This window comes from Oryctolagus cuniculus, chromosome 20 (genome assembly GCF_964237555.1).
Source record: "Oryctolagus cuniculus chromosome 20, mOryCun1.1, whole genome shotgun sequence".
NCBI lineage: Eukaryota > Metazoa > Chordata > Mammalia > Lagomorpha > Leporidae > Oryctolagus > Oryctolagus cuniculus.
The window spans coordinates 46,044,172-46,056,360 of NC_091451.1; the positions used below are offsets into that span (position 1 = coordinate 46,044,172).

The following is a 12,189-nucleotide window of genomic DNA, read 5'->3' on the forward strand; positions in this document are numbered from 1 at the left end:
CCATGTGGGCACTGTTGCAAGTCCTCGGTGCTCCACTCCTAATCCAGTGGAAAATGGCCCACGTACCTGGGCCCGTCACCCACATAGGGGACCTGGACGAAGCTCCCGGCTCCTGGCTCCAGTCTGACCAGCCCTGGCCATTGTGGCCATTTGGGGACTGAACCAGCGGGTACAAGGTACTCTCTCTCTCTCTCTCTCTCACTCTCACTCTCACTCTGCCTTTTAAATGAATAAACAGATACATCTATAAATAAATAAATGGCCACCGAGGACCCAGCTGAAGGCTGGAATGAAAGGTACTTTCCTAAGCCGACTGTTCCCACTTTCCAGGAATCCATGCACTTGGAGGTTGACCTGACAAGCGACAGGGGCCACTGTGACCCTCCCACTCACAGTGTTTCTCAGCACATCGTCATCCACATCGAAGTTGGAGGTGTCAGAAGGACTGCTCACGTCAGGGATGTACGGGGCTTCCAGGTTCCGGATGTTTTCCCAGTTCAGGCCTTCAAAGAACGCGTGCTTTTTGAAGTCCTCTATCCCGTTCTGCCCCAGCCGGCGCTCTCTGCTGCAGATCAACCTCTGGATGAGGTCCTTGGCTTCTTCAGAGACATCCGTGACATGGGAGGGGAACTGAAATCGCTCCTGGGTGGAGCCGCAAAAGGAGAGAGAGCAGGTGCTCACACTCAGAGAGCCACGGCCTGCAGACGCCACACTCAGAGAGCCACGGCCTGTAGACGCCACGCTCAGAGAGCCACGGCCTGCAGACGCCACGCTCAGAGAGCCACGGCCTGCAGACGCCACGCTCAGAGAGCCACGGCCTGCAGACGCCACGCTCAGAGAGCCACGGCCTGCAGACGCCACGCTCAGAGAGCCATGGCCTGCAGACGCCACGCTCAGAGAGCCACGGCCTGCAGACGCCACGCTCAGAGAGCCACGGCCTGCAGACGCCACAGGCAGCAGCACGAGGCGCAGCTCCAAAGCAGCGCAGCTCGTGGGAGCCAAAGGCACACCCAAGCCAGCCAGCTTCACATCCTTAGCTGGCCAGTTTTAGTCATGGCAGACTTGGGACCGCACTGCTGCAAGTTCCAACAGGGATAAATATCCACCTGTCAAAGTGGCAAAGGAGCCGCAGGACACGGGCCGTGGCCAGGCACTGCCTTTTCAGGGTGCTTCTGGCAAATACCTGGACCATTCCACTCCTAGAAGTGCACTCTACAGAAACATTCCCCAGAAAAACCAGGACATATTCATGACTGCACCATATTTTGGCCAATATCCTCACCAAAAAGGGAATTGTACAAAAAGATACAGAACACACAGACAGGCTTATCTCTGTCAGAGCAGATGCTGAAAATACATAGAGCGTTTCACTCCCTGCCTATTTGGCCAGGCCGCACCTAAGGACCAATCAGCCCCTCGCTGCCTTGCCTTACCTGCGCTACCCCCAGAAGCAGACAATGCAATTTATCACCTGCTTCATGGGCCGCTGTGTGGAGAGGCCGCCCGCAGCCCCAGCAGGCTTCCTGCTGCTACCAGGCACTGTTCCCACCGTGCCTCTGCAGCCCTGAACGTGGACAGGGCCACCTCCACCACCCACCTTTCGTGCTCTTCTGTGCCCTGAAGGATTTATGGGGAGTACAGTTTTCCACTTTGGGAAAGATGGTTTTTAAAATTTTAGCTTTGCCTTGATTTGCAGTTCAACGGAAAACTTTCTCTATCATAGTGCTATCTGCTTCCTCACAAGAGCTTCGAGGGAGACACAGCTGGAGGGGGCACACACGTGCTCCCAGCACGGAGGGAGACACGGCTGGAGGGGGCACACACGTGCTCCCAGCACGGAGGGAGACACGGCTGGAGGGGGCACACACGTGCTCCCAGCACGGAGGGAGACACGGCTGGAGGGGGCACACACGTGCTCACAGCACTGAGGGAGACACGGCTGGAGGGGGCACACACGTGCTCACAGCACTGAGGGAGACACGGCTGGAGGGGCACACACGTGCTCCCAGCACGGAGGGAGACACGGCTGGAGGGGGCACACACGTGCTCCCAGCACGGAGGGAGACACAGCTGGAGGGGGCACACACGTGCTCCCAGCACGGAGGGAGACACGGCTGGAGGGGGCACACACGTGCTCCCAGCACGGAGGGAGACACGGCTGGAGGGGGCACACACGTGCTCCCAGCACGGAGGGAGACATGGCTGGAGGGGCACACACGTGCTCACAGCACTGAGGGAGACACGGCTGGAAGGGCACACACGTGCTCCCAGCACGGAGGGAGACATGGCTGGAGGGGCACACACGTGCTCACAGCACTGAGGGAGACACGGCTGGAAGGGCACACACGTGCTCCCAGCACGGAGGGAGACACGGCTGGAGGGGGCACACACGTGCTCCCAGCACGGAGGGAGACATGGCTGGAGGGGGCACACACGTGCTCCCAGCACGGAGGGAGACATGGCTGGAGGGGGCACACACGTGCTCACAGCACTGAGGGAGACACGGCTGGAGGGGCACACACGTGCTCACAGCACTGAGGGAGACACGGCTGGAGGGGCACACACGTGCTCACAGCACGGAGGGACACACAGCTGGAGGGGGCACACATGTGCTCCCAGCACTGAGGGAGACACGGCTGGAGGGGGCACACACGTGCTCACAGCACGGAGGGAGACACGGCTGGAGGGGCACACACGTGCTCCCAGCACGGAGGGAGACACGGCTGGAGGGGCACACACGTGCTCCCAGCACGGAGGGAGACATGGCTGGAGGGGCACACACGTGCTCACAGCACTGAGGGAGACACGGCTGGAAGGGCACACACGTGCTCACAGCACGGAGGGAGACACGGCTGGAGGGGCACACACGTGCTCCCAGCACGGAGGGAGACATGGCTGGAGGGGCACACACGTGCTCACAGCACTGAGGGAGACACGGCTGGAAGGGCACACACGTGCTCACAGCACGGAGGGAGACACGGCTGGAGGGGCACACACGTGCTCACAGCACGGAGGGACACACAGCTGGAGGGGGCACACATGTGCTCCCAGCACTGAGGGAGACACGGCTGGAGGGGGCACACACGTGCCTGCAGAAAGTACATCGTAAGCACACACAGGGGAGTGTGAAGCCATCGTCGGAGACGCGTTTGACTAGAAAAAGAAAGCGAGGAAGATACCAGATAAAAAATAATAAAGAAGGCAAGGGAGAGAGAGAAGGAAGCAACACCGACGTGAAGAATGAACAGCTCCGAAAGGAACGGAAGAGAAAGGAGACCGTGGAGGGTGAGGAACGCCCCCTAGGGACTTGTGGCCATTTATGAGAACGGCCTCTGGGGAGCGGACCTGAGTCATGGCTGCTGTCTGACTGACCACGCCGGAGGCACAAAGTGCTCCGCACATGACTTCCCACGTCCTGTGAACCTGCCTCTGCCAGGGTCCCCAAGCTCAGCAAACACCAGACCCCACCCCCAGGGAACTCCCACTCCCCTCACGCCAGCCCAAAGCTCTCCAGGTTCTGTCCGGCCCAGCCAGCCCAAACCCCAGCACCCCGTTCCAAAATACTAGACCCCTTCCTCGCTGCTCGCCCGCCCTCCCTCCTGGCCTGTGCCAGGCACCAAGCGCACACTGTCTTACCTCATGGTTCATGATCTTGCCGTAGGTCTCCACCAGCGACTCGGCATAAAAGGGGGTTTCTCCATACAGCATCTCGTACATGCAGACGCCCAGGGACCACCAGTCACACTCGGGCCCGTACGCGCCCATGCCGTCCTCCATGGCCTGCAGGATCTCTGGGGAGATGTAGTCAGGTGTGCCCACGGCCACAGAGGACTGGACCTGGGGGGAGAAGAGTAGCTGTCATCACGTGTCTCTAATGACATTCTCTAAAACCCAGAGCAACAGAAAATGAAAAGGCAAGGCATCAAAGTGGCGAGTGACCATGATTCCGGAACCTGATGGCCCCAATTCAGTACCAGTAACGTCCTCTGGCCTTTCTGAACTCCGCAGCCCCGGGAAGCTGCGGAGTCTTGCACTCCGTCTCTCAAAACCCACATGCGGGTCCGGCGCTGTGGCATCGCGGGTAAAGCCGCCGCCTGCAGTGCTGGCATCCCAAGTGGGCGCCAGTAAGTCCCAGCTGCTCCACTTCCGATCCAGCTCTCTGCTGTGGCCTGGGAAAGCAGGCCACAGGAAAGCAGGCCTGGGAAAGCCAGGCCAAGCAAGCCCTTGGGCTCCTGCACCCACATGGGAAACCCGGAAGAAGCTCCTGGCTTTGAATCGGCCCAGCTCTGGCCGTTGTGGGAGTGAACCAGATGGAGGACCTCTCTTCTCTCTCTCTCTGCTTCTCTGTAACTCTTAAAAAAAGAAGAAAAAAGGCCACATGCCCTCCTTGGCACCACCGGACCACCCCAGTCTCCCAGGGCTGCATTTCCCACACTTTCCTCCCCTGTTCCCTGGTGGCCTAAGGAACCACGCGTGCCAGGCTGGCCTCCTGCCTGTCCCACACAGCACACAGACCTTGTCTGGGGCTCTCAGCAGCACACAGCTGTGTGTGGGGTCTGCCTCCACACTCCCAGTGGACAGGCACCCTCTTTGCCTCCCAAATAAATTAGACTTCCAAACATCTAAGAACAGAGCCTCAACCACAGCCACAGGAGGTGACCTGGACCAAAGTCCCCAGGGCAGTAAAAGGCACACTGGAAGCAACTGCTGCGCCAGACTGGGCAGTGCGGATGGACACGGCTGGTCACGCCACGGGGTGGTGGCTCCATGGAACAGAGGCCTAAGTCTGGGCCCCTGTGCACAGCTGGGGCAGGGCCAGCACCCTCATCAGCAGTGGGGACACCAGCTGCCCCTGCAAGGCTCCAAGCACCAGGGACCCCCATGCCTGGGTCCACAAAACCCTCAGAGGAAGGCGCCTGCCCACAGGAAATACCTGTCAACAAAACCAGGAACCCAGGACCGACAGCGGGGCCACCCACCTGCCAGGAACCCAGGGCCGACAGCGGGGCCGCCCACCTGACCAGGAACCCAGGGCTGACAGCGGGGCCGCCCACCTGACCAGGAACCCAGGGCCGACAGCGGGGCCGCCCACCTGCCAGGAACCCAGGGCCGACAGCGGGGCCGCCCACCTGACCACCTGGACAGGGCACGTACGGGGTGGGAGCCGCCCTCATGCTTCAGGGTTTGGGGAAGCCGGAAAACTCCCCATTTTAAAAGGCACCCATGTGACTTTTCTGAACATAAAAAACAGTAAAAATGTTTGTAAGAGGACTCATTTCTTAATCACACTAATAAACTTGGCTTCTCAATTGTTACTCAAATTCAGTGCAAAGCCCTTTCTGACCACAAGGCAGACCCACAACAAACAGAGCACACAGAACCTACAGTTCCATCGTCGCTCATCTTCAAGCACGACCCGAAGTCGGCCAGGCGGATGTGGCCGTTCACGTCCAAAAGTACGTTGTCAGGCTTGATGTCCCTGTCACAAAACACACGCACAAATGAGCTGTCTCTGGGCCACACACGAGGCGGTCAAGTCCCCGGCCAGGGGAGAGTGGGCTGGGCGCTGGCTGTGACAGCCACGTGACCACCTGCGCAGTCTGTCCCCAGGGGCGGCAGTCTCACTCCAACCCAGCTAACGCAGGATCTGGGCCTCTCCACCTGCACAGCAGGGCACGGTGCAAGCTGTGGGGAGCCCCAGGAAGGAGACAAGCCGAGGTAAGGAACGAGGAGCAGCGGGGCGGGGGCCTCTGTGGAAGAGGGCGCTGGGCGGGGCAGGGGCCAGGAGCCAACCTGACGCCAGCTGACCTACAGGCGTGGAGCGGAGCTGGGCAGGGGCCAGGAGCCAACCTGACGCCAGCTGACCTACAGGCGTGGAGCGAGCTGCGCTGTTCAGAGTGCGAGTTCCTGACTACCCATCCGCGTCCTTCCTAACCCGTGTGGTGGGGCACAGACATCGGGGCCTGGGCCTCAAAAACTGACTGAACAGTATGGAAGGGAGAAAACTTATCAAAAAAGAGAAGATTATTTATTTATTTGAAATGCAGAATTAGAGACAGAGACAGAGAGAGAGAGTTGTCCATCTGCTGGTTCTCTCCCCATATGGCTACGAGGGCCTGAGCTGGGCCAGGCCAAAGCTAGGAGCCTGTAGGTGCATCTGGGCCTCTTCTAAGGGTGGGACGGGCTGTGTGTGTGTGTGTGTGTGACAGAGACAACTAGTTGGGCCATCCTCTGCCGCTTCCCCAGGCACAATCAGAGGGACTTGGATCAGACGTGGAGCAGCCGGGACACGAACTGGCACTCAGATACGGGGTGCTGACGTTGCAGGCAGCAGCTTAGCTCCCCACACTACAATGCCTGCCCCAGAGTAAACCCGAAAGGCACGAGTGGGCATCTGGCCCAGTGATTAGGCTCTGTCAGGACACCTGTGTCCTGTGTCCGGCGTCCAAGTGCCTGGGTTCCAGTCCCGGCTCAGCTCCTGGCTCAAGCTTCCTGCTAATGAAGATCCTGGGAGGCAGCAGTCGATGGCTCAAGTAACCGGGTTCCTGACATCCTCGCAGCTCCAAACTTCAGACTCCCGGCTGTCGTGGGCATCGGGGGCATGAACCTGCGAATGGGACTGAGTACTCGCTTGCTCTCTCCCTCTCTCTCTCTCTGTGTTTCTCTGTCTCTCAGATAAAGAAACAAATAAAATGTAAAAGTGAAGGCAAAAGAAGACATCCAGTACAAGACCAGCACAAGTGTGCTGTCAGCAGCTGCTTACAACTGGCCAGAGCAGCAGCCACCTCGACACCCACCTGCAGGACGAGGGGCACGGAGCCTCACCGGGAACAACAGGCCGACCAAGTGTTCCCAACACGAATGGGAGGGGGCAACAGCTCCTGCCAGAAACAAACCCACAGGCCCGGGCAGGTGCTGCGGCGCAGCAGGGTAAAGCCACAGCCTGCCATGCCCCAGCCCAACATGGGCGCTGGTTCGAGTCTCAGCTGCTCACTTCCAATCCTGCTCCTGCTAATGCACCTGGGAAAGCAGTGGAAGACGGCACAGCTGGGAGACCCAGAAGTTCCTGGTTTTGCCATTGTGGCCATTTGGGGAGTGAACCAGAGGATGGAAGCATTCTCTCTCTCTCTCTCTCTCTCTCTCTCTGTCCCCCTTTCTCTGTAACTCTGCCTTTCAAATAAATAAAATAAATCTTTAAAAAAGAATCAAAGGTATCAAGGTGAATGCTGATTTAAAAAAAAAAAAAAATCCATGGGCAAAAGAAAACTGGAGCACAGCTCTTCACCCTGAAATGAAAGCCTTCAAAAACACGCAAACAAAACAAAACAAAACAAAATTCCACAATGAACTTTTTTAAAAAGAACTGGACAGAAGCAGGAAGAAAACAGAAACAGCTGATTTAACTCAGGGAAGGAATAGCAGGAAAAAATCTTATCGGAAACGAAGACTAAATCATAAGATCCTCAAAGGAAGATAAATTCAGAGAAAAGTCGAATGAAAGGCAAAGAAACGGGGAAGCAACAAGCATGAGCGAACGGCAGGAGACTGAAAGGGAGGATGGGAAAAATGGCCCAACACACACTTAACTGGAGTCCCTGAGGAAAACAACAAAAACGGGGGCTGACGTGGTAGGTGAGGCCGCCGCCTGCAGTGCCAGCATCCCACGTGGGCACCAGTTCAAATCTCGGCTGCTCCACTTCCAATCCTGCTCCTGCTAATGCCCTGGCAAGAAGACTAGAAGATGGTCCAAGTGCTTGGGCCCCTGCACCCTTGTGGGAGACCTGGGGGAAGCTCCTGGCTCCTGGCTCTGGCTTGGCCCAGCCCTGGCCAATGCAGCCATTTGCTGTAGGAGTGAATCAGAGTATGAAAGATCTCTCTCTATAACTCTTCAAAAAAATAAATAAATCTTTTTAAAAAATTGGAAACTGTAATCTAAAAGAACTTTCCAGAAATAAACAAAGGAGCTGAACGTATAGACTGAGAGGGCCCCTCAGATTCTGTCTCGTAACTAAATGGCTTTCTGGTCGTCACGGGGCTGACTTTGTGTCGTTCTTTCCTCGGCGATTTGAAATACCGTCTTGTGGGGAGCAACCCGGACTAGACTAAGTTACTGGAATTAAGACTTATTCTATGCATCTGCTCTCCCACAATATGGCGCTGAGAAGGGAGAAGCAGCTTCTACACAGCTGCCTCCAGTTCAACCAATAAACAGCAGGACCTACTCCTGATTGGAGGAGAGCAGCGTACTCGGCGTGTGGGTAGCAGAGTTGGGATTGGTGGAAGAGGACTATAAAGGAGGAGAGAGACAACATGCACCGGGAACATCTATCTGAAGGAACACCTGTGCAGCCCCCGAGAGAGCCGGCCGGCCGGCGGTGTGCCGCTCCCCCGCGGAAGTGGGGAAAGTGGCAGGGGGAACCGCCCTTCCACGGAGGTGGAAGGGTCGGTAGCCAACCCGGGAAGAACCAGCAGCAAACCTGGGGAGGGCCGAGCAGACAAAAGAACAGTGCAGGGTCCTGTGTCGTTCCTCCACGAAGAGGGGGAGCGACACGTCTTTGTCGCCCAGCTTCTCCAAGTGGCTGGGCTGTTCTGTCTACGAGCTAGCACGTCCTTCCGAGTGGAGCCTGGGGGTGGGGGGGTGGGGGGGCTCGCGAGCTCCTGCGCTGAGCCCACACACGCAGTGCCTGTGCTTTCGTGTCGCTCATGGGCTCAAGAACGTGGGCCCCTGCCGCCACCGGGAGACTCAGCCTAAGCCTGATCCAGCCCCAGCTGTCGCAGGTGCCTGGGGAGTGAACCAGTGGATGAGACAAATACTTTTTAACAATTAAAGGGAAGAAGGGATAGACACATGGTAAAACCATGAAATAAACATCTCATACAGCACACCCACACACAAACATATGAAAACAGGGCCAGTGTTGCGGCTTAGCGGGTTAAACCACAGCCTGTGACACCAGGATCCCATACCAGAGCCCTAGTTTGAGTCCCAGCTACGCGGCTTCTGATCCAGCGCCCTGCACATGTACCTGGGAGGCAGAAGATGGCCCAAGTGCTTGAGCTTCTGCCACCCGGGTGGGAGACCCAGATGGAGCTCCTAGCTCCTGACTTTAGCCTTGCCCCAGACCTGGCTGTCTCGGTCATTTGGGGAGTGAACCAACAGCTGGCAGATTCGTCTTTCTGAGTCTGTGCATCTGTCTTTCTCCACTTCCCTTCCCTCCACCCGTTTCTCCTAGCCTTCTGTTGCTCTGCCTTTCAAATAAAAATAAATCTTAAAAAAATAAAAATTATGTTCAAGTGTTTAGGAAAGGTGAAAAAGTATTTTTTCTACTTCTCTCATCCACCAGAAGACAGAAACTCCGAAGTCTGCACACTCTGCTGCAAGGCCAGAGCACAGCAGGCGAGACAGGGGCTCTGCACAGGAGGGAAACAGGAGGGAAACCCGCACCACAGCTGCCAGGCGTCTCCTCCAGCATCACAAACACAGAGGAAGAAGAGATTAAGAAGACAAGACACGGAAACGCAACGTGTGACCCCAGACTGCACTCTCCAAAAAGACGCCCCTGGGTTACTGGACAAAACCTGAACTCAGGAAGGAACAGGAACAAACCCTCCCGGGGCATCCAGTCTCCAGAAGTCACGCGGCCCACGCACAGGAACACCCAGCACACAAGTGAAGAGAAAACCGCACACGCTGTGTGTCTGTGTGTGTACAGGAGGGCAACATTCACATCAGGTGCACCTGGGAGACGCTAGGTGGGTGTCCTGCGTACTGTTCTTGCAATCTGTGTAAATCTCAAGTCAGCCCTTTTGAGAGTAGGCAAGCATCTGGTCTAATAACTAGCACCTCATTTAAGACTCCTGCATCCGACATCAGAGCCGACACTCAGCTCCAGTTCCTGACTCCAGGGGCTGGGACCCTGCCACCCCCATGGGAGACCTGGACTGAGTTCGGCTCCCAGCTTCAGCCCCAGCCTAGCTCAGCTGTTGTGGGCATTCAGGGAGCAACCAGAGGCTGGGAGCTAGGTCTGCACTCATACTCCCTCTCTAAATTAAGAAAATTATAAGTAAATATTTTAATAATTCTGATATCTTAGTCATAATATTTAAATAAGAATATAATATTTTAAAACAGGCCAAGACGATTTACGGCAGCCCCTAGCCACCATGGCTATTGAGGTTTAAGTTAAGCTAAATAAAATGAAGAATTCCGTTCTTAGCTGCACAGCCACATTTTGAGTATTCAGTAGCCACATGTGGATGGCGGCCGTGAACGGCACAGCACGGACTACTGAGCAATCCACCACTGCAGAAAAGCTCCAATGACCATGGGGGGCGGGGACGGGGGCAGGGGCAGGGGCAGGGGCAGGGGCAGGGGCAGGGACCGGGAGCAGTGCGGGGCTTCTCACACGGCTGCTGGCCGCCAATGAATGCATTACCGATCTCACACACTCCTCCATGCCCCGTCACACACAGATTCTAGGATAACTGCCATGGCTAGCGGTCTCAGCCCTTCTCAGAATAGCAGTTAAGTCAGGTCAGTATAACCAAACTCAAATCAGCCACAGCTCCTCTCTGAAAACTTACTTGTCCGCCATGACATCTGGGTAAGCACCAAGCACCAGTTATCTCCCCAAACTCACAAACAGTGACCCTGCCTGTGCTTGCTAAAGTCCCAGCTGCAGCAGGAAGGAGAGCTATGGGGGCTGAGGTAGGGGCGAGAGGAGGGGGATGTGGGGGCCAGCAGTGGCGTCTGCTGAGAAGCTGCCCCCAACTGCCCTTCTTTGGGCTGCTGTGACTCCGGTTAAGAGAGGCTGGGCGGAGGGGCCGCTGCCTTGGCTTGGCTTTTCCCACCCCCTCTTTCTGGTCTGCTGAGAAGGGAGGCTGGTCTTGGTCCGCAGGGAGGCGCTTCCTGCTGACCGACAAAGGGAGTGCTCTCACGCGGCGGGGGTGGCTCCCGAGCCCCTCGGACCCCTCAGCTTCACTCTCCAGCTCCTGCCTTGCTCGGATTTCTTCTACATCTTCTGCCTTCTTCGCAAGTTATTCTCCCGCATCTCTGTTTTCTGAGATCCTTTCCTTTCCTTAGGTTTGTATCCCATTCTTGCTTCATCCGGGCAGCACACCTGGGCCTCTGCGGAGACCCAGTGCCCCGTCCTGCTTTTGGCTGCAAGGCTCTCCTGGTGAGCTGTCCTTCCTGGGGTCCCCGCTGCCCACACCAGGCAGAGCTGGGGGCACAGAGGGTACCATCCACAATCACAACACAAAGGCAACCCGGGAAGGGGTGCGGCCCTGCTGGAGCAGCCTCCAGCCCCTCACAGCACCCCTCCAAGGCTCCTGTAGCTGGGCTGCCCACACAATCTAACTTTGTTCTCTTTTTAGACTGGGTTGTCTAGGCACCGGGTCTGAGGGCGGGGGATAAGAGCTCCGTATTTTCAAGTCTTTGCGTCTGGAGGTCCAGCCAATAATGCAAACCAAGAGGAAGCATTCACCTTGGAGACAGAGGTGTGAACGACCAGCAGAGCGGTCAGGCTGACGCCCCTGGACCTTGGGCTGTGTGTCGGGGGATGCCTCGTCAAGAAGACAGAGCAGGAAACCTGAGTTCCGGAACCACAGGAAGTGGTTCCGCTACACAGAGGCCACACTGACAGAAGGGCACTGCCTGGAACCTCACAGCTCGCAAAGCGGCGGTGTGTCCCTGGGGCAGCAGCCCTGGAATCTACACCCCAAGCTCCACTCTGTGGATGACCATCACAGTCGTGGGTGGAAGGAACAGAAGATGTCCAAAAAATGACCTCACACCCCTTTTCCAGAGGCCACTGACGAGGTGTGCTACCCAAAAAGGAAATAAGCCAGAGAAGGGAAGATGACTCAGAAAACAAGGATCCAGGCCCAGAAAGGAGGGCTCTCTCCCGGCAAACAGTCTCGGGATGGGCACGGCACGGTGAGGCCAAGAGCCACCGAGGCTGATGGGGGAACTCAGACCACAGCCGCCTGGGAGGCCTGGGCTGGGAGCTGGGTAATTTGTCCCTGATATTTAGGGATAATTAGCAATGGTTACACAGAAAAGGATGATCATGAAAAGCAAGAATATTATTAACTTCAAAGGAAAGAAAAACTTGTATCATATACTACAATGCTCAGTTTTAATATTTATGCAATCATTATATTATAAACACAAAATACCGATTTAAC

At 56.5% G+C, this 12,189-nt stretch overlaps 1 protein-coding gene across 6 annotated transcripts in view; it reads right to left on the reverse strand.

Annotated features, from left to right (window-relative positions):
• The window catches only part of CDC42BPB (CDC42 binding protein kinase beta), a 96,064-nt gene that overhangs the window by 31,625 nt on the left and 52,250 nt on the right, over positions 1-12,189 (reverse strand). For all 6 annotated transcript variants that reach the window (XR_011384989.1, XR_011384988.1, XR_011384987.1 and 3 more), the window contains 3 exons: positions 5,386-5,479; positions 3,637-3,837; positions 394-642 (listed from right to left, as the gene is read on the reverse strand). Coding sequence is in view for 3 of the 6 variants with exons in the window: in XM_070065425.1 (XP_069921526.1) it covers positions 394-642; positions 3,637-3,837; positions 5,386-5,479 (544 nt within the window). In the remaining 3 variants the exon portion in view is untranslated. The remainder of the gene's footprint in view (positions 1-393; positions 643-3,636; positions 3,838-5,385; positions 5,480-12,189) is intronic.